The sequence below is a fragment of the Pimephales promelas genome, chromosome 25, assembly GCF_988280905.1.
Source record: "Pimephales promelas chromosome 25, fPimPro1.hap1.1, whole genome shotgun sequence".
In the NCBI taxonomy this organism is placed as follows: Eukaryota; Metazoa; Chordata; class Actinopteri; order Cypriniformes; family Leuciscidae; genus Pimephales; species Pimephales promelas.
In genome coordinates, this window is record NC_142793.1 from 12,918,058 (window position 1) to 12,943,694 (window position 25,637).

The following is a 25,637-nucleotide window of genomic DNA, read 5'->3' on the forward strand; positions in this document are numbered from 1 at the left end:
CTACTCTCTTCCATTGGCAATTCATGACATTCGAAATTTCTACAGTGAAAAAAAAACGTAGAGATATTGCTGGTACAACAACAATTTATTGTTATTGCAGGTACGCTTAAGAGTAAAATGTAGAATTGCTGGTACTGCGTACCGGTGAGTACTGCCCCACTTCAAGCACTGGTTGCAACCCTCTAAGAAACATTTTTTTTAATCCCCATATGTCCTGTCAATAACCAAGTCTCTTTTGGTCTATTCCTCCTTTCCTTTTATTATTCAACTAGGATGTTTTCCTCAGTGCCCTCCAGATACGCCATATCTGAATGAGATGACAATGAAGTGTGTTCCAGATTGTCCAGAGATAATAATAATAGACAATTTCACTTCTACAACAACTACTGTAACAACATCTACAGAGACAGAATCAACACCTTCTACAACAACATCAACAGAGACAACTACAACCACTTCCACTCCAACAACTACTGTAACAACATCTACAGAGACAACACCATCTACAACTCCTTCAACGTCAACATCAACAGAGACACCTACAACTTCTTTTACCACTCCAACAACTACTGTAACAACAACAACACCACCAATCAATTGTAACTACTCACATGATGTCAGCAGTTGTAACTGGTCAGGCTGGTTTGACAGCAACGAACCCAGCAGAGAACCACAAGGATTGGAAACCGAATCCATTGATGCTTTGTGGACTTCAGATAAAATAACCTGTCAGACACCAGAAAACATTGAATGCAGGGCAGTAGATTATCCAGACAAGTCCTTGAGTGAATTGATGCAAACCGTGCATTGCAATGCATCCTATGGCTTGATGTGTTCAAATGAAGAAAATGCAGATCACATGATACCACTTTGTTATAATTATGAAATACGTGTAAGATGTTGCATTGCGGTTTGTTCTACAACAATTTCCACTACCACTACTCCTACTCCAACAACTACTGTAACAACATCTACAGAGACTGAGACAACACCTTCTACAACAACATCAACAGAGACACCTACAACCACTTCCACTCCAACTACTGTAACAACATCTACAGGGACAGAATCAACACCTTCTACAACAACATCAACAGAGACACCTACAACCACTTCCACTCCAACAACTACTGTAACAACATCTACAGGGACAGAATCAACACCTTCTACAACAACATCAACAGAGACAACTACAACCACTTCCACTCCAACAACTACTGTAACAACATCTACAGGGACAGAATCAACACCTTCTACAACAACATCAACAGAGACAACTACAACCACTTCCACTCCAACAACTACTGTAACAACATCTACAGAGACAACACCATCTACAACTCCTACAACGTCAACATCAACAGAGACACCTACAACTTCTTTTACCACTCCAACAACTACTGTAACAACAACAACAACACCAATCAATTGTAACTACTCACATGATGTCAGCAGTTGTAACTGGTCAGGCTGGTTTGACAGCAACGAACCCAGCAGAGAACCACAAGGATTGGAAACCGAATCCATTGATGCTTTGTGGACTTCAGATAAAATAACCTGTCAGACACCAGAAAACATTGAATGCAGGGCAGTAGATTATCCAGACAAGTCCTTGAGTGAATTGATGCAAACCGTGCATTGCAATGCATCCTATGGCTTGATGTGTTCAAATGAAGAAAATGCAGATCACATGATACCACTTTGTTATAATTATGAAATACGTGTAAGATGTTGCATTGCGGTTTGTTCTACAACAATTTCCACTACCACTACTCCTACTCCAACAACTACTGTAACAACATCTACAGAGACTGAGACAACACCTTCTACAACAACATCAACAGAGACACCTACAACCACTTCCACTCCAACAACTACTGTAACAACATCTACAGGGACAGAATCAACACCTTCTACAACAACATCAACAGAGACAACTACAACCACTTCCACTCCAACAACTACTGTAACAACATCTACAGAGACAACACCATCTACAACTCCTTCAACGTCAACATCAACAGAGACACCTACAACTTCTTTTACCACTACAACAACTACTGTAACAACAATAACAACACCAATCAATTGTAACTACTCACATGATGTCAGCAGTTGTAACTGGTCAGACTGGTTTGACAGCAACGAACCCAGCAGAGAACCACAAGGATTGGAAACCGAATCCATTGATGCTTTGTGGACTTCAGATAAAATAACCTGTCAGACACCAGAAAACATTGAATGCAGGGCAGTAGATTATCCAGACAAGTCCTTGAGTGAATTGACGCAAACCGTGCATTGCAATGCATCCTATGGCTTGATGTGTTCAAATGAAGAAAATGCAGATCACATGATACCACTTTGTTATAATTATGAAATACGTGTAAGATGTTGCATTGCGGTTTGTTCTACAACAATTTCCACTACCACTACTCCTACTCCAACAACTACTGTAACAACATCTACAGAGACTGAGACAACACCTTCTACAACAACATCAACAGAGACACCTACAACCACTTCCACTCCAACAACTACTGTAACATCATCTACAGGGACAGAATCAACACCTTCTACAACAACATCAACAGAGACAACTACAACCACTTCCACTCCAACAACTACTGTAACAACATCTACAGGGACAGAATCAACACCTTCTACAACAACATCAACAGAGACAACTACAACCACTTCCACTCCAACAACTACTGTAACAACATCTACAGAGACAGAATCAACACCTTCTACAACAACATCAACAGAGACAACTACAACCACTTCCACTCCAACAACTACTGTAACAACATCTACAGAGACAACACCATCTACAACTCCTACAACGTCAACATCAACAGAGACACCTACAACTTCTTTTACCACTCCAACAACTACTGTAACAACAACAACAACAACACCAATCAATTGTAACTACTCACATGATGTCAGCAGTTGTAACTGGTCAGGCTGGTTTGACAGCAACGAACCCAGCAGAGAACCACAAGGATTGGAAACCGAATCCATTGATGCTTTGTGGACTTCAGATAAAATAACCTGTCAGACACCAGAAAACATTGAATGCAGGGCAGTAGATTATCCAGACAAGTCCTTGAGTGAATTGATGCAAACCGTGCATTGCAATGCATCCTATGGCTTGATGTGTTCAAATGAAGAAAATGCAGATCACATGATACCACTTTGTTATAATTATGAAATACGTGTAAGATGTTGCATTGCGGTTTGTTCTACAACAATTTCCACTACCACTACTCCTACTCCAACAACTACTGTAACAACATCTACAGAGACTGAGACAACACCTTCTACAACAACATCAACAGAGACACCTACAACCACTTCCACTCCAACAACTACTGTAACAACATCTACAGGGACAGAATCAACACCTTCTACAACAACATCAACAGAGACAACTACAACCACTTCCACTCCAACAACTACTGTAACAACATCTACAGAGACAGAATCAACACCTTCTACAACAACATCAACAGAGACAACTACAACCACTTCCACTCCAACAACTACTGTAACAACATCTACAGAGACAGAATCAACACCTTCTACAACAACATCAACAGAGACAACTACAACCACTTCCACTCCAACAACTACTGTAACAACATCTACAGAGACAACACCATCTACAACTCCTTCAACGTCAACATCAACAGAGACACCTACAACTTCTTTTACCACTCCAACAACTACTGTAACAACAACAACAACAACACCAATTAATTGTAACTACTCACATGATGTCAGCAGTTGTAACTGGTCAGGCTGGTTTGACAGCAACGAACCCAGCAGAGAACCACAAGGATTGGAAACCGAATCCATTGATGCTTTGTGGACTTCAGATAAAATAACCTGTCAGACACCAGAAAACATTGAATGCAGGGCAGTAGATTATCCAGACAAGTCCTTGAGTGAATTGATGCAAACCGTGCATTGCAATGCATCCTATGGCTTGATGTGTTCAAATGAAGAAAATGCAGATCACATGATACCACTTTGTTATAATTATGAAATACGTGTAAGATGTTGCATTGCGGTTTGTTCTACAACAATTTCCACTACCACTACTCCTACTCCAACAACTACTGTAACAACATCTACAGAGACTGAGACAACACCTTCTACAACAACATCAACAGAGACACCTACAACCACTTCCACTCCAACAACTACTGTAACAACATCTACAGGGACAGAATCAACACCTTCTACAACAACATCAACAGAGACAACTACAACCACTTCCACTCCAACAACTACTGTAACAACATCTACAGAGACAACACCATCTACAACTCCTACAACGTCAACATCAACAGAGACACCTACAACTTCTTTTACCACTCCAACAACTACTGTAACAACAACAACAACACCAATCAATTGTAACTACTCACATGATGTCAGCAGTTGTAACTGGTCAGGCTGGTTTGACAGCAACGAACCCAGCAGAGAACCACAAGGATTGGAAACCGAATCCATTGATGCTTTGTGGACTTCAGATAAAATAACCTGTCAGACACCAGAAAACATTGAATGCAGGGCAGTAGATTATCCAGACAAGTCCTTGAGTGAATTGACGCAAACCGTGCATTGCAATGCATCCTATGGCTTGATGTGTTCAAATGAAGAAAATGCAGATCACATGATACCACTTTGTTATAATTATGAAATACGTGTAAGATGTTGCATTGCGGTTTGTTCTACAACAATTTCCACTACCACTACTCCTACTCCAACAACTACTGTAACAACATCTACAGAGACTGAGACAACACCTTCTACAACAACATCAACAGAGACACCTACAACCACTTCCACTCCAACAACTACTGTAACAACATCTACAGGGACAGAATCAACACCTTCTACAACAACATCAACAGAGACAACTACAACCACTTCCACTCCAACAACTACTGTAACAACATCTACAGAGACAGAATCAACACCTTCTACAACAACATCAACAGAGACAACTACAACCACTTCCACTCCAACAACTACTGTAACAACATCTACAGAGACAGAATCAACACCTTCTACAACAACATCAACAGAGACAACTACAACCACTTCCACTCCAACAACTACTGTAACAACATCTACAGAGACAGAATCAACACCTTCTACAACAACATCAACAGAGACAACTACAACCACTTCCACTCCAACAACTACTGTAACAACATCTACAGGGACAGAATCAACACCTTCTACAACAACATCAACAGAGACAACTACAACCACTTCCACTCCAACAACTACTGTAACAACATCTACAGAGACAACACCATCTACAACTCCTACAACGTCAACATCAACAGAGACACCTACAACTTCTTTTACCACTCCAACAACTACTGTAACAACAACAACAACACCAATCAATTGTAACTACTCACATGATGTCAGCAGTTGTAACTGGTCAGGCTGGTTTGACAGCAACGAACCCAGCAGAGAACCACAAGGATTGGAAACCGAATCCATTGATGCTTTGTGGACTTCAGATAAAATAACCTGTCAGACACCAGAAAACATTGAATGCAGGGCAGTAGATTATCCAGACAAGTCCTTGAGTGAATTGATGCAAACCGTGCATTGCAATGCATCCTATGGCTTGATGTGTTCAAATGAAGAAAATGCAGATCACATGATACCACTTTGTTATAATTATGAAATACGTGTAAGATGTTGCATTGCGGTTTGTTCTACAACAATTTCCACTACCACTACTCCTACTCCAACAACTACTGTAACAACATCTACAGAGACTGAGACAACACCTTCTACAACAACATCAACAGAGACACCTACAACCACTTCCACTCCAACAACTACTGTAACAACATCTACAGGGACAGAATCAACACCTTCTACAACAACATCAACAGAGACAACTACAACCACTTCCACTCCAACAACTACTGTAACAACATCTACAGAGACAACACCATCTACAACTCCTTCAACGTCAACATCAACAGAGACACCTACAACTTCTTTTACCACTACAACAACTACTGTAACAACAACAACAACAACACCAATCAATTGTAACTACTCACATGATGTCAGCAGTTGTAACTGGTCAGACTGGTTTGACAGCAACGAACCCAGCAGAGAACCACAAGGATTGGAAACCGAATCCATTGATGCTTTGTGGACTTCAGATAAAATAACCTGTCAGACACCAGAAAACATTGAATGCAGGGCAGTAGATTATCCAGACAAGTCCTTGAGTGAATTGACGCAAACCGTGCATTGCAATGCATCCTATGGCTTGATGTGTTCAAATGAAGAAAATGCAGATCACATGATACCACTTTGTTATAATTATGAAATACGTGTAAGATGTTGCATTGCGGTTTGTTCTACAACAATTTCCACTACCACTACTCCTACTCCAACAACTACTGTAACAACATCTACAGAGACTGAGACAACACCTTCTACAACAACATCAACAGAGACAACTACAACCACTTCCACTCCAACAACTACTGTAACAACATCTACAGAGACAGAATCAACACCTTCTACAACAACATCAACAGAGACAACTACAACCACTTCCACTCCAACAACTACTGTAACAACATCTACAGAGACAACACCATCTACAACTCCTTCAACGTCAACATCAACAGAGACACCTACAACTTCTTTTACCACTCCAACAACTACTGTAACAACAACAACACCACCAATCAATTGTAACTACTCACATGATGTCAGCAGTTGTAACTGGTCAGGCTGGTTTGACAGCAACGAACCCAGCAGAGAACCACAAGGATTGGAAACCGAATCCATTGATGCTTTGTGGACTTCAGATAAAATAACCTGTCAGACACCAGAAAACATTGAATGCAGGGCAGTAGATTATCCAGACAAGTCCTTGAGTGAATTGATGCAAACCGTGCATTGCAATGCATCCTATGGCTTGATGTGTTCAAATGAAGAAAATGCAGATCACATGATACCACTTTGTTATAATTATGAAATACGTGTAAGATGTTGCATTGCGGTTTGTTCTACAACAATTTCCACTACCACCACTCCTACTCCAACAACTACTGTAACAACATCTACAGAGACTGAGACAACACCTTCTACAACAACATCAACAGAGACACCTACAACCACTTCCACTCCAACAACTACTGTAACAACATCTACAGGGACAGAATCAACACCTTCTACAACAACATCAACAGAGACAACTACAACCACTTCCACTCCAACAACTACTGTAACAACATCTACAGAGACAGAATCAACACCTTCTACAACAACATCAACAGAGACAACTACAACCACTTCCACTCCAACAACTACTGTAACAACATCTACAGGGACAGAATCAACACCTTCTACAACAACATCAACAGAGACAACTACAACCACTTCCACTCCAACAACTACTGTAACAACATCTACAGGGACAGAATCAACACCTTCTACAACAACATCAACAGAGACAACTACAACCACTTCCACTCCAACAACTACTGTAACAACATCTACAGAGACAGAATCAACACCTTCTACAACTACATCAACAGAGACAACTACAACCACTTCCACTCCAACAACTACTGTAACAACATCTACAGAGACAGAATCAACACCTTCTACAACAACATCAACAGAGACAACTACAACCACTTCCACTCCAACAACTACTGTAATAAAATCATCTACAGAAACATCAACATCATCTACTATTATTTCTTCGACCAAGTTCACTGTGCACACAGAGGCACCATTCAACTCCACAACACCTGGACATCAGAAAGTAAACAACACATCTACAATTCCCACTACAACCAGCAGTATCCCATGTTACCAGAAGGTAAACTAACCATGTACTGCTGGGCTAAGCACCAAAAGTGTGTTGGCCTAACATTTGTTGTTTTTAAGTATAAGTGGGGCTTTCTACTGCCAACAATTAGGATTTAAAGAAATCCCTCACCAAAACTATATTTTCAGTGAATAGGTTGTTCTATACCTTTTGGGCTTCAGACATGAATGAGACCTGAAATTATGCCCTTTTTTGAGGAGAGATGTGCTATTACTTTCTAAGCAATTGAATTACAACTTTGTGGTGGAAAAAAACAGGAGAAAAAAATGTCAAAGAATTACATTAAAGGAGGCACCCTGATTTATATTTGAGAGCCAGAATGAGTGGGCTATTTTGATTTGGTGCTACTTGGAAGAGAACCTAGCAAAAGCATAGTAGCAACTCTTTCAAGTTATTGTAGTACACTTTTAATTGTTTTAACTCAATCCCTTTACAGTGTGACCCAAAAGATGTAATCCAACCTAACTGTGTCAATGGACTTCCCCCTGAGAAAGTCTACTATAACAATGGCTGCTGCTACAAGTATGAGTGTCCTTGTAAGTTTAAACTATGCTCAGTGAAATTGGTATATAATTAATATTATTCCTATTGGTAATAATAATAATATATATAAATGTTGTCCTGTTGCATTATATTTAACTTTATTTTAAATGTTTTTTCTGAAACAACAGGTAGATGCAACAGCTATGGTGACCCTCATTACAAAACCTTTGATGGACAATATTATACTTTCCAAGGAAACTGCACTTATGTTTTGTTCCAAGAAATCATCCCAAGATACAATATCAGTGTCCACATTAAAAACTATTTTTGTGATGTTAAAAAAAATCTTGCCTGCCCAGAGTATGTCATTGTGAACTACAAATCCTATCAAATCAAGCTTACAAGCAACACTAAAGAGGTCCAGGTGAGTGCCACGACTATTTCCACACAAATCTGTTCACAAACAAAATTGGCAAAATATATCCCCAAAAAACTTTAACTTTAATCAAATCACTGAGCTTTTCTAAAGATCAGATTTTCAATCAGACATCAAGGGGCGACACAACACTGTATCAAAATCTGGACATCTGTCAAGATATCAGAGATCATTCCTCCTGACTGAATCTCAGATCCTTCAGTTTCTTAAGTCCATGTGCATACACACTCAGTTTTCTATAGGGTTCAGTCCAATTTGAAATACCGGTAGTGTCTGGCAACTGAATATGAATATGAAAACTGAATAGTTTGTTTTTGGATGAGAGCAGATTTTTTTTAAAAAACCCTCCTAAACAAGTTGCGGTGATGTAGGAGCGGTTTTTTTAGGCATTCTGACCACAAGATTCTGACGCAATTCTCCAGCTGTGATCCTTGGAGAGTCTTTGGCCACTCAAACGATCCTCCACGCCTTGCATTAAAACAAAATAAACTGTACATAGGCCTACATCCTCTTTCAGGCAGATTTAATCTTTAATTAAATGGACCTTCTTAATTATTGCCTTGATGGTGGAAATGGGAATTTTCAATGCTTTTAGCTATTTTCTTACAGTCACTTTCTATTTCACGAGTTCACACGTACATGAAATCCTCATTTCGTATGAAACCATATTTAATGAAATGGGTTATATTTTCTTACACCCTGCACATTTTTGTTCCTGATTGACCTAGAATGTGGGTATGTCACATAACATCTGTTTTAGCATCTGCCTTATTTAGAAAGAATTTTCTCTTTCCTTTTAAAATATTACTTATTTTGCTTTCTTAATTATGCATAATATATAATCTTTTTTATTTTCTTTTTTAGCTGATCATTTATCATTGTTTTTCTTTGCTGTCCACAAATGTAACAGACTTTATCTCCATTTAATGAACTGCGCACAATGTGCTCTCATGTTGTTCGTGACAAATTGTAAAATAACAATATTTCAAAATATGATTTTCATCGTAACTCCAAAATGCCTTGTTTCCCACAGGTCTTCGTTAATGATACAGAGATGAAGCCAACAATCGAACTGGGAGATATAATCATTACCACTACTGGCATTACAGTGCTCGTGAATGTATCTGATATTAAGGTTGAGATTTTAGTCGGGACTCTAGGTGTTATTGTCAAACTCCCATTCTCATACTTCCATCATAATACTGAGGGACAGTGTGGTAAGTATAGATCTCAGATCCCTTTAGTGTAAAATGACAATGATAAATAAATTTGATTTTATCCACTACAAAGATTAGTATCTCAAGACTTCGCTTGAATGTTTATTTGTTTATTTAAATTATCTGGTGACTGTGTCTGCGATTTGATTTAGTATACTTAAAGTTTTTCTATCTAACTAAATAGTGTGACTTGTTGAACTGCATGTCTAATGTTTCTGTATTTTTTTCTGTTAACATTATTTAAGGGGTTTGTGACAATAACACAGCAAATGACTGCAGACTCCCTAACGGAACAATTGACAAATCTTGTGAACACATGGCACAGTTTTGGATGGTACCCCCAGGATGCAATGCTCCTAATGTACCTCCAAAGAATAAAAGTTGTTCATCTGAAACGTACAACTCCTGTGAACTCATCAAGAGCAAGTAAGAGCAAGCCAAAACTTTAATCTTTCAAACTGTAATCATAACTGCATACTTGCTCTGACTCAAAAACTTTTCCAAATATTATATTAATAATAAACTTTATTTTCTATAGTGCCTTTTTAAGAAGCATTTCAAAGCGCTTTACAAAAATAAGATCAAATAAAACAATTTTACAAACAATACATTAATGAAAGTGAAATACAATCAAAGAAAAAATACAAGTTTCCATAGCCATGACCATGTCAATATGCTCTTCTTTCGCTTCCTCAATTTTTAAGCACACATAAAAACCACAATTGCCAAAGTGCAATTCATCTTGCTCTATTCGATTACCAATAGCATATGCTGATGACGTTTTAATCTTATATACTAACTTGCGTCGCAGACTACGATTCAATAGTTGGCATCATTATACAGTCTATACATGTCGTACCCAAGGTTATTAGATCCATGTCGTACAGTGTGGTCTGTAATTATCTTAATTGCTGAAATCGCACACTCTGTAGCAAGCATCAAACAAAGAAACACAACAATCTTGGGACCACTCTCCAGCAAAATTTAGCTCTAGCCCTAATCAAACACACTTCAACAAGTTAATTAAGGTCCTTCAGGATTAATCGAAAATTACAAGCAGGTGATTTTGATCAAGGTTGGAGCTAAACTGCAGGAAAGTGGTCCAGATTTAAATTTTTAGGTGAACTGTCCTAAACGTATTTAATTTTGTATCTCTGGGAAAAAAAAGTTGCTATTTTGAAAGTCACAAATTTGCATGTTCTTCACAGATTATTTGAAAAATGCCATGGGGTTGTTCCATATCAAAGCTATTATGAGGCATGCAAATATGATGCATGTGCCCTTCAAAATAAGTCTGTTGCATGTATCAGCCTGGAGGCCTATGCACAGGAATGTGGCCTGCAGTCTGTTTGTGTGGACTGGAGAAACTCAGCTGACCTCAAAGGGCTATGCGGTAAAACAGCTAAATTAACCCACCATTGCAGTACTTTATAGCAGAGTATATATTCTTTCAGTATTTTTAAGGCATCTTTTCATTTTAATACTCCACTTTAAAACTCCTCAACTGTGGCAATTCATTATGTTGACGTTGTGTTGATTCTGAATTTATTAATTGTTGGTTTCCATAACAGAATACAAGTGTCCGAGTAACAAAGTCTACAAGGCATGTGGGCCTAAAATAGAAAAAACTTGCAGTACAAGGTACTGGTCTAATCTGTAGTCGTGACATAACATCATCTTTTGTGTAGAGTAAATGTACAGGGGTTGGACAATGAAACTGAAACACTGGCCAATATTGGAGGTTTCACATCTATATGCCTGGCGGCCAATCTTTAGAGTGAAGCACGGGTGGATCAGTGATGGTTTGAGCTCCAATATCATGACAATCCTGATTGTATTTGATGGACACGACACTGCCGAGGACTACCAAACCCTTCTGGAGGATCATGAGCACCTGATGCTCAAACCGTGTATCAGCATGATCAAGCACCAACACACACAGCAAGACTTGTGACAGAAGGGTTTGATGAAGATGAAAGTGATGTTGAACATCTCCCATGGTCTGACAGTCACCAGATCTGAATATTATTGAGGTGTTTTGGAGGAGCGAGTCCATCAGCATCATATAGTGACCTGGACACTGTTCTGGAAGAGGAACGGCTCATAATCCCTCTGGTCACTGTGAAGGACTTCTATCTGTCAATTGGTGCTGTATTTGGATGCAAAATGAGGCCCTCACCATTCTAACAAATTATTGTGTTGTAAAACCAGGTGTTTCAGTTTCATTGTCCAACCCCTGTAATACTAAATGCTCCAAATAGTACAGTATGTAACTGTCTTTTATTATATTTAAATACCAGATACAATGATAAGTTTGTGGAGAAAGATTGCCAAGGCAAAGATTGTGAAAACACACTCATGGAAGGTTGTTTCTGTCCTGACAACACATATCGAGTTAGTTCTACGACAGATAAATGTACACCAAACTGCGGTAAGAAAAGTTACTTCATTTACTGTCTGTGTTCATAGATGAAGGCTCTTTATGCCATACTTTTGTTAATTTTGTATTAATCCCTCCTTGTAGATTGCATGGGCCCTGATGGGTTACCTAGACTGGTATGTCTCTGTAGTGGATTGCATTAACTACAGTAGTTACATTAACTAACTAGCTTTAACTAACTGTCACTAATGATCATCTTTCGTAGCCCGGGGATACATGGACCTTCAACTGTACCAGATACAGCTGCTCCAGTGACACCTTTGGTATTACGAAAGAAAAGATTATGTGTCCCACCATTGAACCCTGTGGCAAAGAATACAAAACAACAACTGAAAACTGCTGTCCAACTTGTGGTTAGTCCAAATGAAAATTGTTTTTAAGTCATTCTGAATAGCAAATTAAAACAACATGACTAAATGACTCGCTATTTCATCTCGACCCATTCAGTGTGTGATTTCGAGCTGTGTCTTAAGAAGAAATGTGATGTGGGATTTGAGTTGTCAACAAATACGCCTATTAATAGTTGCTGTCCACCCTGTGGTAAGTCTCAGATTGTTAATTAACCAGTAGTTTAAACCAGTATTTGTTCATATTATTGCTGTTACAGAACATACTTTACAAGTAAATTCAATGGACATATTGAATTTGAATGGGCATATGTGTCAGGATTTACTGAACCGAATTAGTAAGCCATTTCTAATATTTTTTGTTTTTCTGACCAGTTCGCAAAGACGTCTGTGTGTACAATAACACTGAATACAAGGTGAGATGTTAGGTTCATTCTTTTACTCGAATTACATACGATAGGTAAAGCCTGGTTATTTTAAAATGACACAAATGCTTAAACCACTGTTAAATTAAAAGTCTTGTTTTCCTGTGGTGTAATTTGTCAGTTCTACCATTTTCACAGCTTTGAAATTCTTTGAACAGAATGATTGTGGGTTAAACATATGTACCATATTGTTTTAGACTTTTTGACTTTAATCAATGATGTAATTTAAGTATTTCAAATACACAACATCTAAGGAGGTTTGAATAGGCATGATACTTCTGGTATAAAGGAAGTCCATCATCTAATGTTGGGTTCACGTTCCTTACTTTGCTCTTCTCTCTAGCCTGGAGTTAAAATCCCTACGGAGCCTTGTGTGGAATGTTACTGTGAAATGGACAAAGACCCACAGACTCAACTACATAATGTGACATGTTTTACTAAAGTCTGTGCACCTTGTGCTGAGGTAATAATTAAAACTTACACTTGTAGTAAGGCGAACAAATTATAGTTTGGATGGTTACAGTATCAGTTGTGTACTTCTACTAAGGATGTGAGTTGACCATTTTATATTATACTGTAAACTCCCAACCATACAGTATATAAAAAATAGAAAGTCACTGTACATTCTCTAACACTTGGCTATACTGTCTGTTCCATCTCATTTAAAGTATGTCCTGTACCTCTCTACCAACCTATCGTCTTTGCTCACCTTCTCACACTATTTGCAATCCTGGTTTTGGGTGTTTTCTTTATTTCACACACCCATTTCTTGGTCCTCTAGAACTCAGAAAGAGAATCACCTTTTGTTCTTTCCTCAACTTTTTACTTATTTTAGAGTTATAAATGCAGAAAAAGTGATTATTACTACATGATTATCTGCACCTCAAGGGCTCTGAATATGTGAAACAAGAAGGAGAGTGCTGTGGAACATGTGTACCAAAGAACTGTACTTACATGGCGGACAACACTACACATACTCTCAGGGTACATCTTTTCTTCATTCTTTCAGTTCCCCAAACAAAGAATCTGCTTTGTTCTTCAATCCTCTCAAAGTCTGTCTTTTGTTAGGTTGGAGAAGTCTACAGTTCCAAATGTGAAAATGTATCCTGTCGTGAAATTAATGGCTCGCTTGTGACTGAGAAGAGTATAAGAGAATGTCCTTACACGAGTTCACTTAGCTGTGGGCCTGTAAGTAGAAGCTCTAGCTTCAGCTCCAGTAATGCTTAAAGGAGTAGTTTACTTTTAAAACAACTTTTGCTGATAATTTACTCACCCCCATGTCATCCAAGATGTCCATGTCTTTCTTTCTTCAGTCGAAAAGAAATTAAGGTTTTTGATGAAAACATTCCAGGATTCTTCTCCATATAATGGACTTCAATGGTAACCAAACGGTTCAAGGTCCAAAAGACAGTTTCAGTGCAAACTGTTCAAAGGGCTTTAAACGATTCCAGACGATGAATAAGGGTCTTATCAAGCGAATCGATTGCTCATTTAAAAAATAAATAACAAAGTTTAAGTTTTATATAAGCTCAAATGGTGTGCGTTCGTGACTCTACTGTTTGAACTCATTCATCAAAATTAACAAATCTTTTTTCGAGTCATTTGGTTCATTCAACGAACAAAATAAATGAATTGACTCGGAAAAAGATTTGTTAATTTTGATGAACGAGTTCGAACAAGAGAGTCACACAGAACAGAGCAAGGCGAGCATTTGAGCTTATAAATTTACACTTTTTTTTTTTTTTTCAAATGAGCGATTGTTTCGCTAGATAAGACCCTTATTCATCGTCTGAAATTGTTTAAAGCCCTTTGAACAGTTTGCAGTTTGCACTGAAACTGTCTTTTGGACCTTGAACCGTTTGGTTACCAGTAAAGTGCATTATATGGAGAAAAATCTTGGAATGTTTTCATCAAAAACCTTTTTGATGAAGAAAGAATGACATGGATATCTTGGATGACATGGGGGTGAGTAAATTATCTGCAAAAGTTTTTTTAAAAGTGAACTACTCCTTTAACATTTGAAGAGTTCAGATGCAAAAGCCTCTAAATGCCATTTGAAATTTTCTTCTTTAATGATGATTTTTATCAAACTTGTATATTTAAGTTCAGTGATTTCACTTGTTATTTAAGTGAAATTACTGAACTTAAATATACAAGTTTGATAAAAAAATCATCATTAAAGAAGAAAATTTCAAATGGCATTTAGAGGCTTTTGCATCTGAACTCTTCATTTGTAACTACACAACACATGCATTACACATCTTAACTTTGTAGATTTTAGACAAGTTGGAGGTTATGTTAACTTTAAGATGTTATTTACAATGATTTATAAAAACATTACTTTCTAACTACATTCTTAAATTGAAAACAAGAATGTTTTGTGAATCCGATCCTGGTTGTTTTTAAAAGGAGTGAAATATTCAAGCTAAAACATGTTTTTACACACAGGGGCAATCATATGTGAAAAACGTTGGAGAGTGCTGTGGAACGTGTACACAAGTGGAATGTGTATATGATGCCCCAGACAACACAAGGCATACTCTCAAGGTACATTCTCGAACTTTTCTTTATTCTTTCAGTTCGCTAGACCAAAAATCCTAATATAGCCTTCTATACTGTATCTGTCTTTTTTTTTAGGTTCATGAGGGGTACAAATTCAAATGTACGACTGCTAACTGCATTAAAGTGAATGACTCATTTGCTATTGTGGAGAGCATTAAAACATGCCCTAAATTTAATCCATTGTACTGTGAGCCAGTAAGTACATTCTCTATATTCAACTCAATGCATGACACACTTGTTCAGTTTGTATTTTATATGCCTGTTGCTTTCTGCAAGTGCTTAAGTATGGACATATTACTTTCCCCATATTTCTCCAGACTAAGGTCAATGTTCAAAACAATTAACAGGGCAAAAAAAGTGCTGTCAGGGTTATAAAAACATTACATACAACTGTAAGTCTTCTTTACAATATGTGAGGAACTGACCAACATTTAAGTTGTTTGAACAGCAATGGTCTAAAACAAGACCGGCTTGGAAATTTTGCAATAAATAACACCTTTTGTGTTTCATACAAGAAAGAAAGTAATAAAGGATGAGTAACTAATGCCAAAATGGTGTGAATTATTCATTTAATACTCTAGATGGCAGTGTTAACCGTTTCAGAAACTTTTTGTTGTAAGCTTTTTAGTATGAATGTGCAATATTGGATAAAAGTAGATAAATGTTTTGAGAGATTTTACCATATTTAAAAAAAAAAAAAAATTTGTAAATAATGTTCTCTTTTCTATTATTTGTGTCTTTACAGGGAACAATTAAACTTGACCAGGATGGATGTTGTGAAATCTGTAAGATAAACTTTATACAAAACTTCCTGACACATTGTATTTTTTAATGTTAAAATGGTTTTGTCCACCCTGTTGTGTTTATGTAGCTCATATATGTAAGTAAATTCAAATATATTATAATAGGCTCTACTTAAAATGCAATGAATGTGCTGTTCATGAGATTTAGTCACAAGCTTACCCACCTATATTATCTTTCAGGTGAACCCACAAACTGTGTGCTTGGGAAGAACGTCACCCATCTGCGTTTCGATAATTGCACTTCCATTGATAATGTTGAAGTCACTTCCTGCACTGGCCAGTGTGACAGCAAATCACTGTGAGAGCAATACACGCCTAACGATCACACACATGGTCTCAAATTCTTAAAGGGATACTCCACTCAAAAATGAAAATTCTGTCATCATTTACTCACCCTCAAGTTGTTGCAAACCTATGAGTTTCTTTCTTCTGCTGAAAAGGTGTCAAACAACTTGAGGGTGAGTAAATGATGACAGAATTTTCATTTTTGGGTGGAGTATCCCCTTAACCTTTAGGAAATGTGGATCGTCAACCATAATATAATGTGAACGGTTTTATTTTAATGTAATTGTATTATTATTATTATTATCATCATTATCATTTGGCAATAAATATTCAATTATCTATATAATAATAACATTAAAAAAAATAAACAGGGTTACAAATTTAGTTTAATTTTAGTGTTCACTCTATCATCATTTGTAAGCATTAGGCATTTGGTTTGAAATTTTGTCAGGCATCCAAAGAAATTCATACTTGTATGTACCTTAGCATCCAGACCTATGTGTGGATCCTGTATAAACTCACATCCAGCTTTGCTAGACTCACAAGACTGGTGTTTTCTTGGAAACCTACACAGGTATTCGATGGAAAAGAACAGCATGAACCACACCTGTTCTTGCTGCCAGGAGAAGAAATCCAGCAAACGACAGGTGATGCTGAAGTGTGCCAATAGCAGCGAGATCCTTCATCACTACATGTATGTTGAGAGCTGCACATGCACCGAATGTGTGGACAAGAATAACTCTGGATAAAAAGATCCTGCTTGACTTCTGCTGGTTTAAAAATGACTCAATCTGTCACTAAAAAGCAACCATTTTAAAATGTATTATTGAAAATGACAACGATGATTTAAGCTGATTGTTGTAGTGCATTATAGCTAAAATTATTTTGGCAAATATTGCACCACTTATTTTTTCTTTGTGGTTTCATCTAGGGGTAAAGTTAACTCTAAGCATGATTTATTTAGTCAGTTCTTGAAGGGGGCATTTTTGTATTCTTTAGACTCTCTGGTAGCTAATGCATGATTTAATGATGTACTTTTCTTTCCAATGAAATGAATTCAAATTAAAATAAAGCATAATAAAGAGCATCAATTACAGTCTCCTGATTTTATTTTTTTTTGTTCTAAACAAAATGTCAGACTGCATACAACGATTAAAGAAAGCATTGGAGTAAAAACTTTTCCAAGTTAGCCATAGTTATTTGTCAGTGGGGACAGTTTTCATCCAGTCGTTCCAGTTGCATATTTCGCCGGTGCTAGGCTAGCGCGAGTCAATGCAGCTAGCCTGCCATTAAAAACAGTTTTACCCACTCAACAGTGCACCAAAAGCAAATAAATTATAACGCCAGACTATCGATGTAAATGTATTTGTTCTATTATAACGAATCGAGATTTTCTTGTATGAGGTCCTTAAAATAGAATTCAAACTCTTTTTACAAATTTTGACTCTTATAAGAGTCAAATAACTATAGTTAATGTGGTTATATGAGCAGATGAATTAAGTTCAAAACAAGTCCGGGCCTGGTCCGGGCTAAATGGGTGTTATTGCATTACATGGTCAGACCCTCAGTCACCAAATACAGAATACAGACTTTGCCTGTAACATTAATACCAGAATAGATACACTGGGTTTAAGAATACATCTGAGTATTTTAAAATTTTCTGTATAACTAACTGAATTTCAATGACACATTATTTCAAAACAGATTTGCATTTCCTGAAGAAAGTACCTTCTCAAGTACACACACACACACACACACACACACACACACACACACACACACACACACACACACACACACACACACCTAATGTCATAGTTAACAGAATTCATTAATGAGCTTATTGTTTCTGCCTTAAATTATTACATTAATGTTTAAATTAATACATTTTAGCTAACTGTAATTTATGTACATTTCTGAATACATAACCTCTGACAGTTACCGTTGATAACAGATTACTGGTAATGGTAATATGGTAAATGGTAATATGGACTCAATATATTTTCTGTAAAGCTACTTTGAAACAATGTGTATTGTAAAAAGCGCTATACAAATAAATGTGAAATGAGATGGGGGAAAAAATGGGACATTTTAGAGAAAAAACTTTTTGTAGCCTACGCCAATGGAAAACTGATGATGTAGGCTACAAGTTAACTTCACTTTTAAAACATAAGAATATGGTGAATATGTGAAAAAAGGAGAGTGCTGTGGATCATGTACACAAGATGCTGTACTTATGATGTACCAGACAACACCAGACAGACTCTTAAGGTATCAAGAAACTTAATTCTTAAACTTTCAGTTCTGAAAGGGAAAGTCACGTTTATGACGTTTATCACGTTAGAGAGCTTTAAACAATGCCCACCCTTTAATCTAGATGATTGTGTACCTGAATAGGCTATCTGTAATTCTAGAGCTAATTTTACACCCTTGTTATGCTTGTATTTTGTATGCCTGTTGCTTTCTTCTACTGCTTGAGTATGGACATGCGTATTTTATTTTGGATATGCGTATTCATATTTCAGTTTTTGTCAATGATCTCAAAACATTATCACTGCCATAGAAACAAATTTAAATAGTCATCATTAACTCACGATTATATTATTCCAAACGATGAAAGAGGACTGGGACTCATAAAAACGCACTATGTAACAAAAGTTGTTTTTGGTCTTCTTTGTGTGAGTAACAAAAATTTCACTTCACTAAAAATCTTTCTTAACAGTCATGGACAACGTTCACTTTCATTTTAGCAGATTGGATATTCTGCTGCAGTATACAGTAAATAACTCATTTTGTGGAATAAAGTCATAATGGTGGCAAATGGTAGCCTATGGGACGAAATATTAATTTAAAGATCGAAATGGCAGTGTTTGAACGGTTTGAACCTTGGGTTAGAGAATGTCATGTAATGTTTCAAGAAAATAAAACGTGTAAATGTAGTAAATTAAAGAAAATGTACATGTTTTGTACATGTACATGCTTTGTGAGTTTTAGCGACATCTTGCGGTTTGGTTGCGAGTTGCACTAATGGCTCAGCCCACTGCTCACCCCTCCCTTTCGAAGAAGCTACGGTGGCTAAAACGGGACAAATAATCGTCTTCTGAGACAAAAGATAATAGCCAGAGTGAGTGTGTAACATAACATTGCCACTGTTTCTGTACCACAGACATAGTCCATTATAAACAACATCATGGATACAGTTGACAAAGCCATAGTCAGGTGAGGATCAAGGGTTTTTAACTAATTTGTTGGCCATTTGGTTTGATATTTTGTCAAATATCCAATGGAATTCCTACACCTTTCAGTTTGTCCTTTGTGTGGATCCCGTATAAACTTACATCCAGCTGTGCTACACACATATGACTGTTGTTTTCTTGGAAACCTACATAGGTAGGCTATTCAATGGAAAATAACATCATGATACACAGCTTGAAGGCAGCACTCTAGATTGATTTAAGTCCAATCTAGATGCCAGAACATTTTCTGTTTGTTTAGTTGGGTTTTCTTCTTCTGTTTCTGTTCTGGATTATGGAGTCCCTCAGGGCTCCATTCTGTCTCCAGCTTTGTTCTCGTTGTATCTGCTTCCTTTGACTATCTTCTCTAAACATGGTGTGTCATTTCATTTTTATGCTGATGACACCCAGATTTATTTCCCTTTTAAGAAAAATGATAAAATGGGATTAAGCTTATTATCAGCGTGTCTGATGTTAAGTCCTGGTTTTCCTCAAATTTTTTGCACCTAAACAAGAGCAAAACTGAAGCTATCATTTTTGGTACCTTTCTATTAATCCCATTGGTGACCCCAGTGGAGTTTTGGCCACCCATGTTAAACCCTCACTGACAAACTTGGGTGTTATCTTTGATTCTGCTCTTAAATTTGACAAACAGATAAGTGCTGTAGTTAAATCTAGTTTCTTCCGATTAAGACTATTTTATAAGGCAAAGAGCTTTTTGACATTTGCAGAGTTTGAGAGAGTGATTCATTTGTTCATCTCATCTAGACTTGACTATTGTAATTCTCTTTATATTGGAATGAGTCAGTCCAATATTAGTCGTCTTCAAATGGTCCAGCCAGACTTTTGACTGGCACAAGGAAGTTTGATCATGTTACCCCAATACTGTGTTCGTTGCACTGGCTACCAGTTTGTTATAGAATTGAGTTTAATATTTTGCTTTTTGTTTTTAAAGCCATGAACAATTTAGCTCCATCTGTCTGATCTTTTGAAATCAAATGACCATACTAGATCACTGAGGTCATCTCAACAAAGATTGTTGATGATGGTTCCAAGATCAAGGCTGATGACGAGAGGTGACCGTGCATTTTCTGTTGTTGGTCCAAAACTGTGGAATAGTCTTCCTGTATCTTTAAGAATAATATCCACTGAGTCTGTTTTTAAATCTAAGTTAAAAACCTACCTGTTTTCACTGGCCTACAAGTGTCCTTGATTTTAATGTTGTATGGTCAAATTGGCGGTTTCGATGTAAACACCCTTTCTCATTATCTTTGCGGTCGGTCTTGTTTTTAAGATATTTATTCTGCTGTACAGCACAATGTTCAACTACTGTTGTTATTGTGCTTTAAATAAAAGTTGATTGATTGATTGACAGCTGTTCTTGCTGCCTGGAGGCGAAATCCATGTGAGGGGACCTTTCCTAGGCATATTCTATTATTTATTTCTACGGTATTATTTCTATTCTATGTTATTTCTTGAAGGGGGCATTTAAAAGAAATCTTTAGACTGCTCTATTTGGTAATGCATGATATAATTATGTATTTTTCCTTTTAATTAAATAAATTAAAATCTTAATAAAGCATTATAAAGCGCATACATTACAGTCTCTTGTTTTGTGTTTTTTTTTTTTTTCAAGAAAAGTGCCAGTCTGCATACATTGATAGTACTTAAAGCACTGGAGCAGTTTTGCCTGTATGTGTTTGCCTGTATGTTTATAATCTTAATTTAGCATTTTATGCTATTTAGCATTGTAGCCCATACTTAAAAGTAATCTTTAGTACATGGTGTCATATTTACAGTGGAAAAAAAGGCTCCTAAAACGTTTTTTTTTAATACCCATGTAGTAGCCTATCTTACCCTACCATAAGAGGTCACTGTCGTCAAGCTAATAAACGCGACAGATTTCCCTCAGTTATTTTTGTAAGTTTCTGTTGACATCAGTCCTTCTAAAACAATTACCCACACATGTTCTTTATTTAGCATATTACAATTTGTGAATAAAAAAATCATAGACGTCTCACAATACCGGGGCTATTTAGTTTAATGCGTCTCATCACTTAGCCAGTAGCGATCGTCACCCGTGGAGCGCCGACTTGACTCCGATTTCGGGATTTTATTTTGTCCAAGTAGCAGTCTAACAAGATAAGGTAGGCTACGTACATAATTTTAAACATTAACACCTTTAAATGGTATCCTATATTATTCCTTAAATAATTAGTGCATTCTTTTCAGGTAACATTTAATAACAGTAAATATAGGACTACTAACATCAAAACGTCGATGTTTTGGTTCACTGTTGGTTATACATAAAGACATAGGCTATCACAGATGTACGTAATTAAAGAAGACTTTCATTTCAAAAATCCCTGGTGGCCACTGGCCAGAGATTTTCATCCACATAACACACACTAGCCTATAAGTGTGAATGCTGAATCCATACCATCAGTATCTCTGCAGGCTTCCTATATTGCTTGAAGACTCACTTTGTCCCAGAGGTAATTTACTTTCCATCTTCAGGAGGTGGAGAGTTCAACAATGGAGAATCATAAAACATGATTTCAACATGATGCCATGTGTCAACATGCGGCATGCCATATTTATTTCTTAAATATATCTGCTTGTATCCACATCTGGGACATCACTGTCTCCGTTGAGACAACATCTATCCTCAAGAGCTGTAAGCTGTCTGTCAGCACTTGCTCTTTTATAGTGTCTTTAAGGAAGTGTAATCTGATTAGGCTTATGCACATAAAATTATCTTTCAGCCACATCAACATTTAATGTTCTGGTGGTGTTTGAGAATAAACAGGATTAATAAGAATGCTTCATAGGGAAAAAACTTTCAGTCACGCATTCTTATCGCTTCTATCATCTCAAACTAACAAGGGTGTGAGTCCCGAAAGAACCATGAAGACAAGATACACAGTACAGTGTGACACACTAAGCCTGAATTTACACTTTAAATGTGTACTTTGCTGGTATTAGTTTTAAGCAAGATTAGGCAATATTAGATTTTACCCAAACAAAAAAAAAATTATTAAAAAATAGATAAATCTTTCAGAAAAACATGTTCCCACATGGTTCAATATATCAGTATATCATAATGTGGTATTACATAATAAAAACTAGCTTAAACATGTTTTGTCCCTTATCTCAAGAATAGTGTGTGTTTTGGATAATTTATTATCATCTTACCCACAATCAACTTAACATGCATAAGAACAGAATCACATTTTAAATATGTCTATCATATAATTAAATAGTAACTGAAGGATGAATACATTTACATTTCATCTATCTACATTTACATCTATCTATCTATCTATCTATCTATCTATCTATCTATCTATCTATCTATCTATCTATCTATCTATCTATCTATCTATCTATCTATCTATCTATCTATCTATCTATCTATCAATTATGTAATAATGGTGTTTAGTAAAGTAGCAAAAATACATTCTCTAAAATAAATGTCCTGGGTGTTATGAACAATCCAGTTTCCCTAATTCTACCCTCCTTTTTAACAATATTCTCAGTAAATCACACATAGTATCATTTAGTTCAGTTGATGTTTTAATATTAACAATAAATGGAAAAAATACTAAAATAATTATTTCAAAATGAACAGAAACCATCTTCTGACAGTGTTAAATATTGAGGGAGTTGACAAAACTGAGGGAGTTAACTAATGTCCAACTGAGGTTACAACAACTGATTGACAAGACAACAAATTAAGACAACTATTTCTTTTTTAAATTAATATTTAATTTAATACGACAATCCTTTTAGTGGTTTGTTTCTCCTTTTAGGGGAACAGTATGTCTTATTCTGGGTCTCCAGTAACTCAGAACATAAGAAGCGTATGTTAGGTTGAGTTGAGTATCACTGTAAAAAAATATTGTTGGTTTAACTTAAAAAATGAAGTAACCTGGTTGCCTTAAAATTTTAAGTTCATTGAACTGGAAAAATTGAGTTAATCCAATGAAGGAGATTGATTTAAGCATCAGAAACTCAAAATATTATGTTATCTGAACTACATAAATTAGTTAAGTTGATTTGACAAAAGAAAAAATGTTGTGATTACAAATCATGAAAATATTTTTTTTACAGTGTGTATTGATAAGCATTGTCATGTGCCATCCTGTAGCAGAAACAGAAATCTTCCCAATGTGAATCCAATTAAATTGGAAATTCGTACATTTTATTTGTGCCGACCTGCATGACTTAAGCAGTGGGAAACTGGCATGCTAGCTTTCTATGAAGTCCATTACGTCAAGGTTTGCTATTGCGGTGATCAGGGGCGAGTTACATAAACTGCTAAGACTAGTCTTACAAGTTATTAGTCATGAAATCAAGACTTCAAGACTGTTCATAACTTTTTAAAGTTGGTTACATAAAAACGTACACTGTCTTAACATAATGGCTATGTTTAAGCAACTGATAAACAAAAATTTTTACAAATTTATTATAGAGAACTGCAATGTTACATAAAAATTGTGGATACTCATTTTTGAATTCATGGTGACAGTAGATGTAAAGATGCTATGTATATAAGGCCAAATATGTAAATAAAATTATGAAATAACATTAGAATAATTCCCCATATGCAAAACAAAGGATACAATTTTTTTTTAAGATGGTGTAATTATAATGATTTATCCCATAAATATCCACAGAAACTATTATGTGACAGAGTTAAAGCTGTTAAAGCTGTGACTGAGTAGACTTACTTACTATTTATTCAGAATTATAAAAAAATCCTGACAGAGTTGACAAAATGTGAGGACACAACTTCAATAGACATTTTTTTTTAATAGAAAATTTAATTCAAGTTTTTTTTTTTATTGTTTGATATATTACAGATCTCTGCCTTTAAAGGAGCGGTATAATGCTCGTTTATACAATATGTCAATTTTTACTTGTATATATGTACATAAATATAAAATGTACATATATATATATACCCCCCCCCACACACACACACATATATATAATATTGTTTGATATAATATATAAACATTACAATATACATATATTTATATTTTTTTATATAGGCTATATGTAAAAAACAATTGGTAAATGTATGTGGCAAGTAAATCTTAGCCTGTTTGACATTGCGAAACTCATCATGATTCAGGACCTTCTGGATACGACATTAAACAAAGAGTGTTTGAACATCTTTAAAACTGATTCAATTTCGATAACACATTTTAAAACCAGATTTGCATTTCCTGAAGGAATTCCATAGACCTTCCTTCTCGGAAGGCAGAAATCTTTTTTTTTTCACTATTGACACTTTCACAACGTTTGTGTGGTTTGTGCCTAGAGTACTAGGGCCTACTTTGTACATTTTGAATAATAATAATATTAAAAAACCTTCCGATTTCACTTAACCTATATTAGGTAGACTTGTCTTTTAAATGTAATAAAAAAAATACAAAAAAAACCCACAAATTGGTGTGCATTCAGCAAGCATCAATATTTAATCCCCATACATGAC

General features: G+C 36.2%; 1 protein-coding gene across 1 annotated transcript in view; it reads left to right on the plus strand.

Annotated features, from left to right (window-relative positions):
* Positions 1-17,992, plus strand: part of LOC120475392 (uncharacterized) — a 35,921-nt gene extending 17,929 nt beyond the window's left edge. Inside the window, exons 28-47 of the mRNA XM_089128011.1 lie at positions 273-7,894; positions 8,340-8,439; positions 8,575-8,810; positions 9,856-10,039; positions 10,285-10,465; positions 11,248-11,432; positions 11,611-11,680; positions 12,340-12,470; positions 12,564-12,595; positions 12,685-12,832; positions 12,927-13,019; positions 13,202-13,242; positions 13,595-13,714; positions 14,140-14,235; positions 14,320-14,439; positions 15,700-15,798; positions 15,889-16,008; positions 16,559-16,598; positions 16,797-16,914; positions 17,476-17,992. Coding sequence (XP_088984137.1) covers positions 273-7,894; positions 8,340-8,439; positions 8,575-8,810; positions 9,856-10,039; positions 10,285-10,465; positions 11,248-11,432; positions 11,611-11,680; positions 12,340-12,470; positions 12,564-12,595; positions 12,685-12,832; positions 12,927-13,019; positions 13,202-13,242; positions 13,595-13,714; positions 14,140-14,235; positions 14,320-14,439; positions 15,700-15,798; positions 15,889-16,008; positions 16,559-16,598; positions 16,797-16,914; positions 17,476-17,650 — 9,911 coding nt within the window. The 3' untranslated portion in view covers positions 17,651-17,992. The remainder of the gene's footprint in view (positions 1-272; positions 7,895-8,339; positions 8,440-8,574; positions 8,811-9,855; positions 10,040-10,284; positions 10,466-11,247; positions 11,433-11,610; positions 11,681-12,339; positions 12,471-12,563; positions 12,596-12,684; positions 12,833-12,926; positions 13,020-13,201; positions 13,243-13,594; positions 13,715-14,139; positions 14,236-14,319; positions 14,440-15,699; positions 15,799-15,888; positions 16,009-16,558; positions 16,599-16,796; positions 16,915-17,475) is intronic.
* The last annotated feature ends 7,645 nt before the right edge of the window (positions 17,993-25,637 follow it).